Source organism: Schistocerca gregaria, chromosome 2 (assembly GCF_023897955.1).
Source record: "Schistocerca gregaria isolate iqSchGreg1 chromosome 2, iqSchGreg1.2, whole genome shotgun sequence".
NCBI classification, from domain to species: Eukaryota; Metazoa; Arthropoda; class Insecta; order Orthoptera; family Acrididae; genus Schistocerca; species Schistocerca gregaria.
Window position 1 is genome coordinate 814,759,268 of NC_064921.1, and position 16,487 is coordinate 814,775,754.

The following is a 16,487-nucleotide window of genomic DNA, read 5'->3' on the forward strand; positions in this document are numbered from 1 at the left end:
AGGGTCCCTTTCCTTACCATGCAATCACCGAGTGTCGAAAAAATATGAAAACTGATTAACTATTTAATGCCAGTTTTGTTAGCTAATGACCAGTTTCAATCTAAATTTTGCCCTCTCAGTAACTTTTCATTCTTGTATTCCATAATAGATGCTTAAATAATTTGCAATTCTGAGTATTAACTTCACTCAAAGTAGCGTAAAAGTTCCCCGTAGAACTAATAACTAAAGATGCAATTTCTTTTATTCTGTACTCTTTTTAGTGACTTTTGCTGGCTTGGTTCGTATGTTATTGTTCTTACGTTAAAAATAAATCAGTTGCTCATTCGCTTAAATTAAATTCAATCCAATCTTTTAACAATTAAAAGTAAATTGCTTGCCTTTTTCCAAATTTTTAATTACTTAACGCTGAGGTTATTGAAAGTCATTTTTTTGCGTAACTAAAGTTTCAGTTACAGCCAGTCATTTATTTAATGAGCAACTTCATTTAAATTTACTTTCAAAATTTAGCATTTCAGAATAAGCAACTGCAATCTCAGTGCTTTCTGTTTTTTTTTTTTTTTTTTTCGTGGACTATTTTGTGGCGGAAAATCGTGACAACATTCTGTTGCCATGCCAGTGATTATTTGCTTCAGTTTCTTTGACATTGCCTTACTTTAGGGTTTTGGAAATTCATTGCTAATTAGTACTTTTTGTATTAAATATTATATGGTATCCTTCCCTCCCTTGTGTGGTTCGTGAGCAATTGCGCTATATTCCAATATTTCAAAAGTGTCAGTATTTAGAGTAGGATTAGAAAAGATTCTGCCTTCAGAAGGATCTGTTGTAACTTTCCTCCTATTAACTTGCAGCATTTTCCTTCGATAACGATAGCCTTACTCACTGTAAAATGTCATTAGCTATCCGCGATCACGGCAGTTTATATCGCAACCCTATAGGCCTATTAGGAAGAAGGAGGTTACACTAGCACAATCTCCGGACTAGTCTCTAGTGGCTCCTGTGGGAGATGATGGGACGAAAAGAGACTCGTGCGACTTGGTTGAACCAACTCTTACGTGCACAGGCCGAGCGCGCAAGAACAGTATTCGCCATCTGTACGATCGACTTGAATTCCGGAGTCACTGCCTGCATTTGCTGCCTGCGGCGGCTACGGCATGCATGAATATGTGTGTTTCAGCAAGAGTCCATATGTGGTATCCTTGAGCTATTGATCTGTAAATATAGATATGTGTGTTCTTTCGGACATGTTCGAATGAACAGACACCACACATGCTGTATATACAAGGATCTATGTGAAGCATTCATAACTTACAAACCCTATCCTCAAAAGCTTCCTGCGCAAATATTTCTTAAATCAAAGCATACCAGATGAATCAATATTGCGTAAAAATTACATACAGACAATTTACGTAGATGTTCTGGAAGAAATACGCAATAAACTCAAGGACAGCATTATCTGGATTTCAGTTGACGAAACTACAGAAGCTTGTGGCCGTTAAAAGAAGAGCTTTCTTGTTCCTGTTTAACGGCCTGCAAAGAACTTGAAAAAACAAATCATTCTACGATCGCGAGATTTGTGAACGAGGGTATTAGGATAATATTTCCAGAATCTTCTGCAGGTGTAAAGGTGTTTGTTTTGTCCGACAGTATTAATTAAAAGTTAATGCTGTTCAAATAGTTCATGATTATATGTTGTTTTTTAAATAAAATATTACGGAGTTTATGAGCGTGTCCCTCTGCGTGCGATATATTTCGAAGTTCGGTTGTTTTACTGCAACTCACTCGCATCGCATCCCGTTGTTACCGACAACGTATTTTGACACTTCATGCATTTTTAAGCATTTTATGAATATCTGCATGTATATTTTTAGGTTTCTATGATGCATGTAATCCGGTGTCTACTAATCAGATAATAGCTACCGGTATCTACAATATGGCGGACGACACACACGACAGGAAGTTGCAGGCACGCAGGGGTTCAGTGCTTGAAGACCAGAATGTCGTTTCCGTGACACCACTTCATCACATCGGGCTTAGTAAAGGCTACGTGAAAAATGTTAAACCAAGAAGACGCACCAGTGTTTTGTCCGACTGCAGCAGTATGTTATCTCTTTCAGAGATAATCTAGAAGTTGTCAGTAGTTCCAGAGTGATGGCTGATAACGTTGATAAATAACTGTGAAAACACTGTAGCTACGTGGCAACACTAGCAGGTATTTGGATGTCATTTGCTTAGAACTCATAACTTACAAGTGAAGAATCGAGCAACAGTAGCTGCTGCCCTTCCTCGAACAACCTTAGTTGCCTTCGTGGACGCAACGGCGCTGCTGCCTCCGGCTCGTGCAGGAAAACGCGGTGCGCCGTCAGCTCTGTACGTCACAAGACAGCTGCCGGTCGCCAGTACGCGCCCGTCGCCCACCATGGCAGCTCGCACGTGCGCCTGCTGTCTGCTGCTGCCGCTGATGCTGTTGCTGTTGCTGTTGGCGGGTTTCGCCGCAGCGACGCCTGCTTCCGGCGTGCAACAGGACGATCTGGTGGTCGAGACGCGCTTAGGGAAACTGCGCGGGTCAGTCATCACGTCGCGGAAAGGACGGCCCATCTACTCTTTCAGAGGGGTCCGCTTCGCTAAACCTCCTATCGGCAATCTCCGTTTCCAGGTAGGATAAACGCTTCTCTGTCGCCGAGACGTAAACACAGGTAGCTCAATAATCTCTGAATAATGCTCTCTAGATCGTTTAATGATTTTTGTTTTTTAGGGTTCCGTACCTTTACAGGATCGCTTTGTTGTCCTTCTGCCTGTTCGACTTAAAATCTTTTTTTTCTCATGAACGAGTAAACTTATCAAGTTCAAATTTATTTCTTACACTGAAATCTATGATCACTTGGCGGTGTAGAAAATTGAAGCTTCTAAGTCAATTCAATCAAGAGATACCGTCATTTATGTCACATGTTTTAATACTCGCAAACTCCCGCGCCAAAACCTATTGGATACTTCCTGTTGACCTAGAATCACAAAATCTGGCAAAAAGGAAGGTTTCAGAAGGTTTCACAGTACAACCAAAGGAATTAATCCCTAAACTGTAAATTTGTAATTATATCGGACGAAAAAATATTATTTTGTCATTTTTTTTATCCAACGTCATATTTGACATTATAACCTGTCAGTAATTCTGCTTTCAGGCAGACTAGATTGCAATGCTAAAACTCAGACAAGCGAAGAATGACATTATTGCTCATATAACGTAATTTGGAATTGATCTACCATCAGACAGTCAGGAGCGATTGCTGCACGTAGATATGGCGTTTCAAGCTGTGAAGCATTTGTAGACTAGTCTGCGAGTGTTTGTTTCCCATACAACTTGAAACGCCATATCTACGTGTAGTAATCGGTCCTGGGTATCTGATGATGGATAAATCACGAAACGCCTTATATGAGCAATAAAGTGATTCCTTACCTGATGTCTGTTTTTAGCACTGCGACCCAATCAACCTGAAAGCAGGTCTGCTGATTATTGTAATACAGGTCGCCTGCTTCCTGCATGACTGTCAGATTCATATCATTAAAATTAAAACATTCTGGATAATCTTGGAATCCCTGGGACCGATATCTTCCCAGTATTAATCTCGATAACTGGCAAAAACGGTTGAGCTTCTCGATTCCCAGAATGGATACCTACATACGTAATTAATTTTGTATGAGAACGTCAGTGCGCCCGTTCTACTCGGACCTGGCGATTTTTTTTCTTTATATATATTATTTCTACATCTGATTTTAAAATGTAGACTTTCACGGCCGGAAATATCATGTCCATTATAATTATCCGGGCTGTTATGGCGTGGTCTGTCGATGAATTTTGTCTCAATTCCCAACGTCTCGTCTCCGACTGCGGGAGACATCTTCAAGGGGGTCCGTAGGTCGATAGAAGGTCCAACACACCCACTGGCTCCCTACTGACTGAGTAGCGAGCCAGTGGGTGTGTTGGACCTTCTATCGACCTACGGACCCCCTTGAAGATGTCTCCCGCAGTCGGAGACGAGACGTTGGGAATTCAGGCAAAATTCATCAACCGACCACGGCATAACAGACCGGATAATTATAATGGACATGATATTTCTACATCTACACAGATACTCTGCAAATTACATTTAATCTCCGATTTTCCTTATTTTATCTTGGTGATCGTTCCTATGTAAGTCGGTGTCAACAAAATAATTTCGCATTCGGAGGAGAAAGTTGGTGATTGGAATTTCGTGAGCAGATTCCGCCGCAACGAAAAACGCCTTTCTTTTAATGGTGTCCACCCCAAATCCTGTATCATTTCTATGACACTCTCTCCCATATTTCGCGATAATAGAAAACGTGCTGCCTTTCTTTCGTGTGGCATGTTTCGGCTGCTGCCATCATGGAACCCAAATTTAGAACGAAGTTTACTCAAAGTCAGTGTAAATACTATGCTTACCAGTGCATCAACATTGAGATCATGGGCGTCCGCAGAATTTTTTCCTGGGAGTGGCTAAGGCTCTAAAAATTCCATTTCTGATATAAATGAGCTGGTCTGTTTCGGGACATCTAATGCTGTAACAACTAAATTTTGTAGGCTACTCCAAAAACTTATGTCCTAGAGAATTCATGGTTATCCAGTCGATGTAAGAATAAAAATTCTATTCAATAGATTGGTCGGTTGGAGGGGGGGGGGGGGAGAGGTCACAAGTGCCCCGTCTTACCCCACCCCGGTTGTAGACGCCTATGGTTGAGACTGAACTTTGCTCCAAGCTCTAGGTGAGCATCTGATGAGTGCAGCGGGGAAACGAGTTACCTTTAGTAATGAAATAATGTAATAAATAAAAAGCACCAAGCAATCTAGATAACGTTATGCGTTAAGATCATAATGATCAGACACATTTCTACCCTTCAGTAACATATAAATAAGACTCCAATATGTGCACGTAGGTCTGTATTTTTCAAATTCCCATCAGCTGAATAAAAGTTTGCATCTATATATACACTCCTGGAAATTGAAATAAGAACACCGTGAATTCATTGTCCCAGGAAGGGGAAACTTTATTGACACTTTCCTGGGGTCAGATACATCACATGATCACACTGACAGAACCACAGGCACATAGACACAGGCAACAGAGCATGCACAATGTCGGCACTAGTACAATGATCCACCTTTCGCAGCAATGCAGGCTGCTATTCTCCCATGCAGACGATCGTAGAGATGCTGGATGTAGTCCTGTGGAACAGCTTGCCATGCCATTACCACCTGGCGCCTCAGTTGGACCAGCGTTCGTGCTGGACGTGCAGACCGCGTGAGACGACGCTTCATCCAGTCCCAAACATGCTCAATGGGGGACAGATCCGGAGATCTTGCTGGCCAGGGTAGTTGACTTACACCTTCTAGAGCACGTTGGGTGGCACGGGATACATGCGGACGTGCATTGTCCTGTTGGAACAGCAAGTTCCCTTGCCGGTCTAGGAATGGTAGAACGATGGGTTCGATGACGGTTTGGATGTACCGTGCACTATTCAGTGTCCCCTCGACGATCACCAGAGGTGTACGGCCAGTGTAGGAGATCGCTCCCCACACCATGATGCCGGGTGTTGGCCCTGTGTGCCTCGGTCGTATGCAGTCCTGATTGTGGCGCTCACCTGCACGGCGCCAAACACGCATACGACCATCATTGGCACCAAGGCAGAAGCGACTCTCATCGCTGAAGACGACACGTCTCCATTCTTCCCTCCATTAACGCCTGTCGCGACACCACTGGAGGCGGGCTGCACGATGTTGGGGCGTGAGCGGAAGACGGCCTAACGGTGTGCGGAACCGTAGCCCAGCTTCATGGAGACGGTTGCGAATGGTCCTCGCCGATACCCCAGGAGCAACAGTGTCCCTAATTTGCTGGGAAGTGGCGGTGCGGTCCCCTACGGCACTGCGTAGGATCCTAAGGTCTTGGCGTGCATCCGTGCGTCGCTGCGGTCCGGTCCCAGGTCGACGGGCACGTGCACCTTCCGCCGACCACTGGCGACAACATCGATTTACTGTGGAGACCTCACGCCCCACGTGTTGAGCAATTCGGCGGTACGTCCACCCGGCCTCCCGCATGCCCACTATACGCCCTCGCTCAAAGTCCGTCAACTGCACATACGGTTCACGTCCACGCTGTCGCGGCATGCTACCAGTGTTAAAGACTGCGATGGAGCTCCGTATGCCACGGCAAACTGGCTGACACTGACGGCGGCGGTGCACAAATGCTGCGAAGCTAGCGCCATTCGACGGCCAACACCGCGGTTCCTGGTGTGTCCGCTGTGCCGTGCGTGTGATCAGTGCTTGTACAGCCCTCTCGCAATGTCCGGAGCAAGTATGGTGGGTCTGACACACCGGTGTCAATGTGTTCTTTTTTCCATTTCCAGGAGTGTAGTTGTACCAGAGAACCGTGTGGGTAATTCATTTTTCTTAAATTATTGCTTTGTTGCTCGAACAGTCCACGTGTGTACTGCCGGTCCATAGTGTCCAATGGGCACAATATTTCGGCGATCAGACATGTCGCCATCGTCAGGTGCGCTGACAAACTGAGCTCCTGAGAGCGGGCGGCCGTCTTAAATCCCCTCCCCCTGAGAGGCGTTCTCTCCGCGGTCGCGCGTCGGCTTCTGTGGTGGCGTCGGTGTAGTTGCCTTCTTTAGATATGTAATATCCAGATGTTATTAAAGCAGAAATTGTCTTTTTAAAAGAAGTTTGCACTCAATGTTGACATCTAAGTTAAAGAATACACGAATCAAGCAATGATGTCTCACATTAAATTTGTAAACCATAAAACTCATCCCTCACAACAATGTTGTACGACCCTTCTCCCGTACATCCCTTCGGTGCACCATGCTTTCTTCAACCAACTGACAACTGCAGGTTCGGCTCAGGAAACTGGACCTGGACATATTGACGCTTTGGCAGAGGAAGATGATGTGAATGTTGAAATCTAGTTAACAGACATGGTCCATTATAAAGCCTCTTGAAACATCAGCATCTCAAGAATTACATTTTCAGAGATTTCGACGTTCAGAAACAACAAATTATTTATAATCCGTGTATGAACGGAATGCTGAACTATTAGACAGACTTAGTAGGTAGCATTTTAGTAATTAACAACAATCATGCAATCATTTTAACTCAGTTTGTGAGAGAAAAGTGCACAATGGGAGCAACACGCGCAGACTCACATTTACTGTATCACATTATGTTTATGTTTTATAAATATATTGCAATTATGGAGATTAAAAGACAGGGCATTCCTTCACAGGTGTTTAACTCAACAAAACGTTCATAAGAAGAATGGTATATTATAAGTAAATTTCTGAGAGGAAAAGTGGTACTCCAACTTTTACGGACTATAAAAAGAGAGTGGGGAAACTGAGTAAAATACCGCTTTGGCTCTCAGCGGCGTGTATGTAAATAACATCGAATATTGCAGAACAGATTTTTTTTTACATTCATAAGTAAATTCAAGAATGTATTAAAAACGCTAAAATGAAAAAAAAGTATTAGCGTATAGCTGGTTGCAAACTTACTTCAGCTCTGCAATCCACTTCCTTAGTCAATACGCTATACAGAAAGCATCCAACTTTTAACTTCATTGTTGTTCATCTTAGTATCTCGCGAAGGCTCTTGCCACCGATACGTTATCAATTGACATTTAATTACAAGATATCGTATCAAAAGTGAAGTGTTTGTTATGAATCTTCAATGCGCCGAAGCCATGAAACGAGATACTGCAGTTAACAACACAAAAACAGCGAAATATGACGAAATTAATATGACATCTATCGTATCCAGCAAGCGGATCGTGTCACTACATTTTCCGTTGTTTCCAGAGTGAGCGGTGGGTCATTAACAACAGCCTTAGCTGCAACGATTAGATAGAAAGTATATTTTTATTACGATGGTTGTAACAGGAGAGTTGTGTGCATATATATGAGTAAGTATCACATCAGCGATCGCATGTCAACCTGGATTCCAGAGTATTTTTGATTCCAGATTTGGACAAACACACGTTATATGAGTAGTATGTGACAATTAGTATTTCATTTTGCCCTGCGGCGAGGTTAACCGTCATTCGTTTGTGAAGAGCGACTGCCTCAGATTTATGTTTAAAAGAGAGTACATTTCCTTGTCTTGAAATTCAACAGTGGCTTTGACTACAGTGTAATCTCAATTCACTCCAATTTCAGCATGGAAAATAGCTCTGGAATACCGCTGAAACATCTTGCTTTTCAAGTCGATCGCCTTTGTCTGGTAGCCACTTTCACAAACTGACTTTAAGCAGGTTTCTTTTTTTAATTAACAGAGTCGGAAAACCGATAAGAAGTGTTCAAGTAAGAGTTGTTTTCCGCGGCTCACACAGTAATAACATCGTTAATGTACTATAAAGTGGTGAGTTAACTCGCCAACCTAAATCAGATTAACACAATTTAGTTGCAGACGTCAAGCCACCATTATACGATAATGTACGGAGGGTTCTGCATAATACTGTAATGTAAACTTGAGATAATGACAGAAACGAACAAAAACTATTTGACGCTTAACTTTCGTAGATAATCACTTGAAACCCATTCAAATTTAAGTAAAGGAAACCCACTGAGCACAAAGGTGTTCTAACACGTCTGGATCTATATTAAAAAGTGTTATGCGTAACAGTTGGATCTTATGGCCAGCAATTTTATCTGCAAACACGGCCAATTCAAATTCAGTAAAATCTAACGATGGATATGTATTTAAGAGTATGAACGTTTAAGTCTTTGTGACTGTATTATTTAAACGATGATGGAAAACACGCTTGAACAAGCTGCGGAACATGACAAATATCCATTACAAACTGAACTGAAAAGTGTGTTCTATTTCATTTCACCTAAAAACAGCTTTTTAAACGGTTTATATAGGTTGATTTAACGTGGATTCCTTATCAGCTTAAGGTAATATTGACCTCTGTAAATGCTTCAAATAAGTGAAAATACATGTTTCGAACGCAATAGTCTGTATAACTGGTTGGATTTGCCGGTTTTCAGGTGGAAGGAAGTAAGACCGTTACGAACATGCATATGGTGTGGAGAACAAACTTTGCGTTGAGAACAGATATTTTTCTTACACAGGTTGGCTTTTCGATGTGTAGAGAAACCAAAACAAGAATTGAAAAAGTACGTACCATTTTTCGCGAAAATCAATACTTGCACTACTACTATTGTTTTTCTGGAGCTGTCAAACATGAAGAAGGAAGAAAATGAGAGGAACTAATCCATGCTAAAATCGTCACACTGTTCAGATTTCACGCAGCTACTTTGTCTAAATAAAACGTTGGTCACAAAATTCGCGAAGACATTTAGTAGTGAACCAAGTTACCTATGAAAACACCAGTTCTTACACCATGCGCCAGCAGAACTACCACATCTACATGTCTACTCTGCAATTCAAGATTAAGTGGTTGGCAGAGGGTTCATCGATCCACTTTGACTGTTCCTCTCTCATTTCACTCTCGAACGGCGCAAGGAAAAAACTAACACGTAAATCTTTCCGCGGGAGCTCTGATTTCTCTTATTTTACTACGATGGATATTTCTCGCTGTTTATGGGCCAGTCAAAAAAATATTTTGGCATTCGAAAGTGAAAGTTGGTGACGAAAATTTCGTGAAAAGATCTCGCCACAACGAGAATCGTTTTTGTTTTAATGATTTCCAGCACAACTCGCGTATCATAGACATCACACTCTCCTCTGTTTCGCGATAATACAAAACTAGCTGCACTGTGAACTTCTTCAGTGTTCTCCGTCAGTCCTTTGTGGTAAAGATCTCATACTGCGCATCTGTTCTTCAGAAGAGGACGGTCACTCGTAATGTGGTAGATTCATTAGTAGACTTCTTGGATCTCCTAATCGTTCTGCCATGAAATGATATCTTTGATTCACTTTCCTCGTAACATTTTGTGTTCCAATTTAAGTTGTTGGTAACTGTAGTGCCTAGGTGTTTAGCTCAATCGACAGCTTTTAATTTTGTCTAATTTATCGTGTAATCGAAATTTAACGGAATCCTTTTAGTACTCATTTGGACGACTTCTCAGTTTTATTGTTTCAATTCAATTTACGCTTTACGCTTCATAGAGATATCTTGTGTAAGTTATTCTGAGATTGTTTTTGATTTTATGATGACTTTCCTGAACGGTAAACGACAGCAGCATCTGTAAGTAATCTAAAATGGATGCTCAGGTTGTTTGCTAAAACGGTCTACGGATTTCGAAGAGAAGAGGGCCTATAACATTTCCTTGGGAAACCCCAGACATCACTTCTGTTCTACTTGATGATTTTCCGTCGATTACTACTTGGCGAGTGTCATCTGACGAATGTGGTACTTTTTTACTTGAACGAAGAGTGGTCACGCAGTTTTTATTACCAACTCGAAAAAATTACGTTACCGGTACGTAATTAGTTAGTTTGTTTGTTTGCAAGTACATGTCTGCAATCCTGGTACACAGTGATATCCCAGCCCCACAGAAAGCAGCTAGAGAAAGCGTGACCCATCTCCATTGTACCAAAAGGCTGATCGTTTGGTTTTGGCTCCTCTAATTGTGTACTACGTACTGTGGCAAACCCGACCGGTTAGCCGTGCGGTCTAACGCGCTGCTTCCCGAGCGGGAGGGCGTGCCGGTCCGCAGCACGAATCCACCCGGCGTTTTAGTGGCGAGGTCCGGTGTGCCGGCCAGCCTGTGGATGGTTTATAAGGCCGGTTTCCATGTGCCTCGGCGAATGCGGGCTGGTTCCCCTTATTCCGACTCATTTACACCATGACGGCGATTGCTGTGCAAACAGTCTCCATGTACGTGTACACCATAATTACTCTACCACGCAAACATTGGGGTTACACTCGTCTAGTATGAGACATTCCCGAGGGGTCCACTGGGGGCCGAACAGCACAATAACTCTGGATTCTATGTGGGGCGGCGGTGTGGATGGTGGACTGCTGTGCCCTGTTGTGGGGTTGTGAACCACTGTGGGCTACGGCAGAACTAAGCCTCTCCGTCGTTTCTAGGTCCCCGGTTCCATACACACAATACAATACACGTACTGTGGCACTGTGATTTTACTGTGTACCAGGACTGCAGCCACGTACCAGCTCTTCCCTCAATGTTCTGCAACATTTGTGCAAACGACTAGCAAATCCCAGATGGTACCAGAAGCTTCCTATATTGAGGTGATCGAGTTACTGCCACTCAGGTAATCCGCTTTGAGATTGGAGAAGAAAAGCTATGAGAGTCCCTATCTAAACTAACCGACTAATTGAGAGAAAACAACCTGAAGCCCAACTCACGAAAAACTCGGAAATGTGCATTTCATCTAAATAACAATCCGGCTTCAAGGAATTCCCAAATAGCTTTGGAGGACGTTCAATTAGACCATTGTCAATTTCTAAGCATTCAGACGTAACAATAGGCAGCATCCTCACTTGGAAAGACCATTGCATAAACACCGTACGGAAAGTGTCAGCTAGAAGTAACATCATTCGCAAACTGGCTGGAGCCAATTGGGGTACACAGCCAGAGACATTGAGGAGTACCGCCCCCGCTCTGTGCTGTTTTGCCGCGCGCTATGCTTGCCCTGTATGGTACAGATCCAGTCATGCTAAACAAGTTGACACTTCTCTGAAAGAAGGATGTCGACTCATCACTGGTTGCTAGAAATGAACACCACGTGATAAAGTTTACTATTTGGCAGGGTTCGTTCCAACAGGTATTACAAGAGAGATTACGTCCATGGATGAGAGATCTAAAGCACGTGCCTCATTTTCACCCTCATTGCGTGGGCATACACCTGACCAACAACGACATTAATCTAGGAGTATTTCCTACATACAACCAAAAACCTAAACGAACTTCCTCAGACTGCAATGTTAAGATTATGAAGGAGGATGCACACCCACCTAGCTGGTTGTATGCTATCAATCGAATACCTCGCCCCAGCAGATGAAAAACGCTTATCTACCAGGAAATCTTGAATATACTTCGTACAGATACAGAATGTGTATGTTAATTTGGAGCGTTCCTATCCCATCTAGGTTCAGCGAATGTGCAAAGATCAAATCACAGCCCTTTAACATGTGCAGTGAAGGACTTTGTGGTAGCGACACCTAATGCACGTGATTAAAAAGTTAATTACTTCATTTAATTTTTTCGATATGGTAATTTTATGGCCACTTTTCGTTCATATTCGCCACGTACTGTCAACACGAACCTAGAAGAAAAGCTGTTTGTTCCGGCGTACAAGTGGCTGGCACAGGCGTTTTCCGAAGGCGTCCTGATAAACAAAAAACGTTGGCGTTAATGAAACATCAAGTCACTGGTCAAACAAAAAGATGGAAGAGGAATTTCCTGTTGCAGTTTATCTATACTTTCTTTAGGCGACGTTACTGTATGCATTTAACAGTAGTCCTGTACACTAAAAACCTACTCGTATTATTAGGTGCCCTAGACATGCTCTAAGCCGCCCAGTCTAAGAAATACCTTTCCAATGATCGGTCACTTAGGGTTTCAGGATGAAAACTAACATTTAAGAATGTTGCAAGACCCAAAAACAGCCAAAGCGAATCCATAGCCCTGTTATATAGAACAGTATGTCATTAGTTACTGATTAATAGTAGGTATAGCACACGTATAGGCTCAGCAGCAATGTCCATTCTACAACCAAGAAGGTCGGTCATATGCCAAGCTCAATCGATGCTGAGCCTAATGATTAAGTATAAACATGAACTGATACTTTACCATTATACCAGCATCTGTTATTTGAATACCTTATGTTGAAATACAGGGTCTCCCAGGACTTGTAGAAGGGATGAGTAGACAATATTTTGAATTGGAACCCAACGCGACCACTTTTACAAGTGATTTACTAGGTGTGATCCAGTACATCACTTGGTTTAAAATTCCACTCATTAATAAAAAAAGAGGAAACGTGATGCTATACGACCTCTTCCAGATCGGTTATGCGGCGTCTCCTCCGAGCACAACAGTCACGCGTGCTGACGGTGAAGATGCCCCTTTCTCGAACCCGTTGCGTAACTGTGGCAAAAAAAGGTGTACGACGTAGTTGCACGGTGTTGATAACGATCTTGATAAAGGCAACGAGCATCTCTTCCATTACCGTGAGTTTCACTATGCAGTATCATGTTGGTATATTCGGCAAACGTGTTCTCAACCATGGTGCACTAACACTCACAGACACGTGAACCAGGTCAGATGTAGGAAAGACGTCAAATGATATCATAACATCCCACGTAAGCCCCCCCCCTCCCTCCTCCAACGTGACTACCCTGTTGCATACCTACCTAGCAAACGGCTGTAGCCGGACATGGGTTCCTATTCAGAATGTCACGTACTCGCTCCTCTGTACAAGTCATAGAAATATGTAACGGGAATTTCCTAACACTCTCTTTTAACAGACAAAAGACGAAGAACAAAATGAGAGAATTCTGTCTACAGCAATTTGAGGAAAAAAATGTATATTCAGTTAATTAACACAAACGGAGAAAAGATTAGTAGATATTACTGATCACCACTAAACTCGTCGCAACTGAACGGGACGAAAGACACTTACCATACGTAAAAACTCCGTAAAACCACCTTGTTCACGAGGAAGCTCTCTCTGTATCTTCCACCAATCATTACACAACACAGCTCTCACAGTACTCCTTCTATACTTAAGTCGAATAACAACTCGGTGGTCAAAGAAGATGTACTACTTTCCATCTTATGGAATATGCTTAGTAAAGGAGCAGAGCAATTCTATTTGACCAAAACTGAAACTGAAACATGCTTTTCCATTTGGTACGAATGTTGGTATTACCGACGGTGCGACATTGATCTGGGACTGCTTGAGTGGCGTCAAGCGGATGCTTCGACGAACACGAAAACAGGAAGCTGTCTGTTTTGTCACATACCTTCACAAAGGAAACCATGATTCACATCTGGCCGCTTTCACTTTCTGTGACGCACCTGAAGCAAAAAAATACTACGGTCGTTCCATAACAGACGACAGATCTACACCATTGGAGTGGATATCGTCTTGTGCCTTGTACAAAAAAAAGGCAAATATTCCGAATGAACTTCAGCAGTTAAACTTTAATCTCATCTTCACGTTGTCATTGTAAACACTAAGGAAGGAATCTACATTTACAGTTACATAGTTACTCTGCCATTCACAATTAAGTGCCTGACAGAGGGTTCATCGAACCATGTGCAAGCTATCTCTCTACTGTTCCACTCACTAACACCGCGAGGGCAAAACGAACACTTGAATCTTTCTTTGCGAGCTCTGATTTCTCGTATTTTATCATGATGATCATTTCTCGCTATGTACGCGTGAGACAACAGAATATTTTCGCTTTTGGAAGAGATTATACCGCAACGAAAAATGCGCCTTTGTTTTAATGACCGCCACCCTAATTCATGCATCATGTCCGTTGCACTATGTGCCTTATTTCGCGATACTACAAAAAGAGCTGCCCTTCTTTGAACTTTTTCGATGTCCTCCGTCAGTCCCACCTGATTCCACACCACACAACAATACTCCAGAAGAGAGCGGGTGTACGCAGTCTGTTTAGTCTATCTGTTGCATTTTCTAAGTGTTCTACCAATAAATCGCAGTTTTTAGTTTGCTTTACCCCTTTATGTAAGTGAGTGTTCCAATTGAAGCTATTCGTAAATGTAATCCCTAAGTATTTAGTTGAGTTCACAGCTTTTAAATTTGTTTGATTTATCGTGTAACCGAAATTTAGGATATTTCCTTTAGGTCTCATGTGGATAACTTCACATTTTTCATTATTTAGAGTCAATTGCCACTTTTTGCAACACAAAGATACCTTGTTTAAATCATTTAACAGTTAGTTTTGATTATCTGATGACTTTATAACACGGTAAATGTCAGCATTATCTGCAAACAGTCTATTTGGACTGCTCAGATTATCTCCTGTGTCGGTTGCGTATATCACGAATAACAGAGGGCCTATAACACTTCCTTGGGGAACGCCAGATATTACTTCTGCTTTCCGACAATGACTATGAACTGTGATCTACCTGACAGGGACGGACGAATCCAGTCGCACAACTGAGACGATAATCCACAGACAAGCAAACTGATTAGAAGAGGCTTCTGAGGAACGGTGTCGAAATCCTTCTGGAAATCAGAAAATACGGAGTCAATTTGACAACCCCTGTGGATAGCAATCATTACTTCGTCAGAATAGAGAGCTAGTGGTCTTTCACAAGAACGATTTTTCCTGACTCCGTGCAAACCGTGAATTGTGAAATGCCTTGCGGAGTCCGTGGGTATTCTTCCAGATCTCTGCTACTGTTGATATTGTCAGTGTTCTCGAAAGTAACCGCTTTGTCCCGGAAGTTGTAGACGCAAAACTCAAAACTGAGTACTTAATTTTTATCAATAAAGGAACCATGCTTCCCAGGTGCGACTTTTTTAAAGATTGGTGTTTCCAATTTCTATAATATACTGCAACAGCATCATTTGCATTTCTTTCCTAACCTGAGTTAACCGGACATTCACATACATGCAATGCACTTCTTATGACTGAATTAATCCTACCACGCGCTGATCAGTTCGTCATTTCACATTCACGATCCTTCTTAGTGATTCCACTGACAAATTCTGACTTGCGGAATATGTTTATAGTGTATTCTTTATTTTAGGCTCCACAGGACCTCGATCCCTGGACGGGAGTTGTAAATGCAACGGAGGATGGAAACGCTTGCCTGCAGCCATATGCGAGTACTTCCATAACACCTGCCTCTGAGGACTGCTTGTTCCTGAACGTCTACACAACACAGGTAGAAATACTACTTTCCACCACTTTAAATACATTACGTGTGAATAATTGACCTATTTAAAGACTAATAACTTCTCAAACAAATTATGTTATTTTTATTCTAGACAGTTATTGTTACAGTCGACTCTAGGTAGGTCGAAGTTCAAGGTAATTAACAAGAAACGATAACGATTCAACGAAAGTTTGATTAATCAAGGTAGAACCAGGAAAAAATCGGATTAAAAGGTTTAAAAATCGTATTGTACTGTCATTAACGTTCATATTTCTTTACAAAAGCAAGCAGAAAGTAGCAAGTAGAGCACAAATTAAAAGAAAATTGTTTTACCTATTTAACTACTATTTTATTTATTTTAACACTTCAAACTAAAGGCACAAACAAATTTCCTAGAAAATGCAAGAAAACTATTTCATTTATTTTTCCGCGCTGAACAAGCTACCAACACTCGCATTTTCTCCACAAATGTTCTTAAATACGAAGTCACGTAATTTTTTTTTAAGTTAGTGAGCCCTTCAAAATCCAGACTAACAAAGAATTAAAAAATTATTGAGCCTTTTTTTAAACATATAACCTCCGAAATATTTCGTTTTACGCTCTACATTGACAAAACCATTTCAGTAAGC

At 42.0% G+C, this 16,487-nt stretch overlaps 1 protein-coding gene across 1 annotated transcript in view; it reads left to right on the plus strand.

Annotated features, from left to right (window-relative positions):
- Positions 1-1,777: 1,777 nt before the first annotated feature.
- Positions 1,778-16,487, plus strand: part of LOC126335136 (esterase E4-like) — a 42,374-nt gene continuing 27,664 nt past the window's right edge. The window contains exons 1-2 of the mRNA XM_049998095.1: positions 1,778-2,653; positions 15,730-15,867. Of these exons, the coding sequence (XP_049854052.1) occupies positions 2,417-2,653; positions 15,730-15,867 (375 nt within the window). The 5' untranslated portion in view covers positions 1,778-2,416. The remainder of the gene's footprint in view (positions 2,654-15,729; positions 15,868-16,487) is intronic.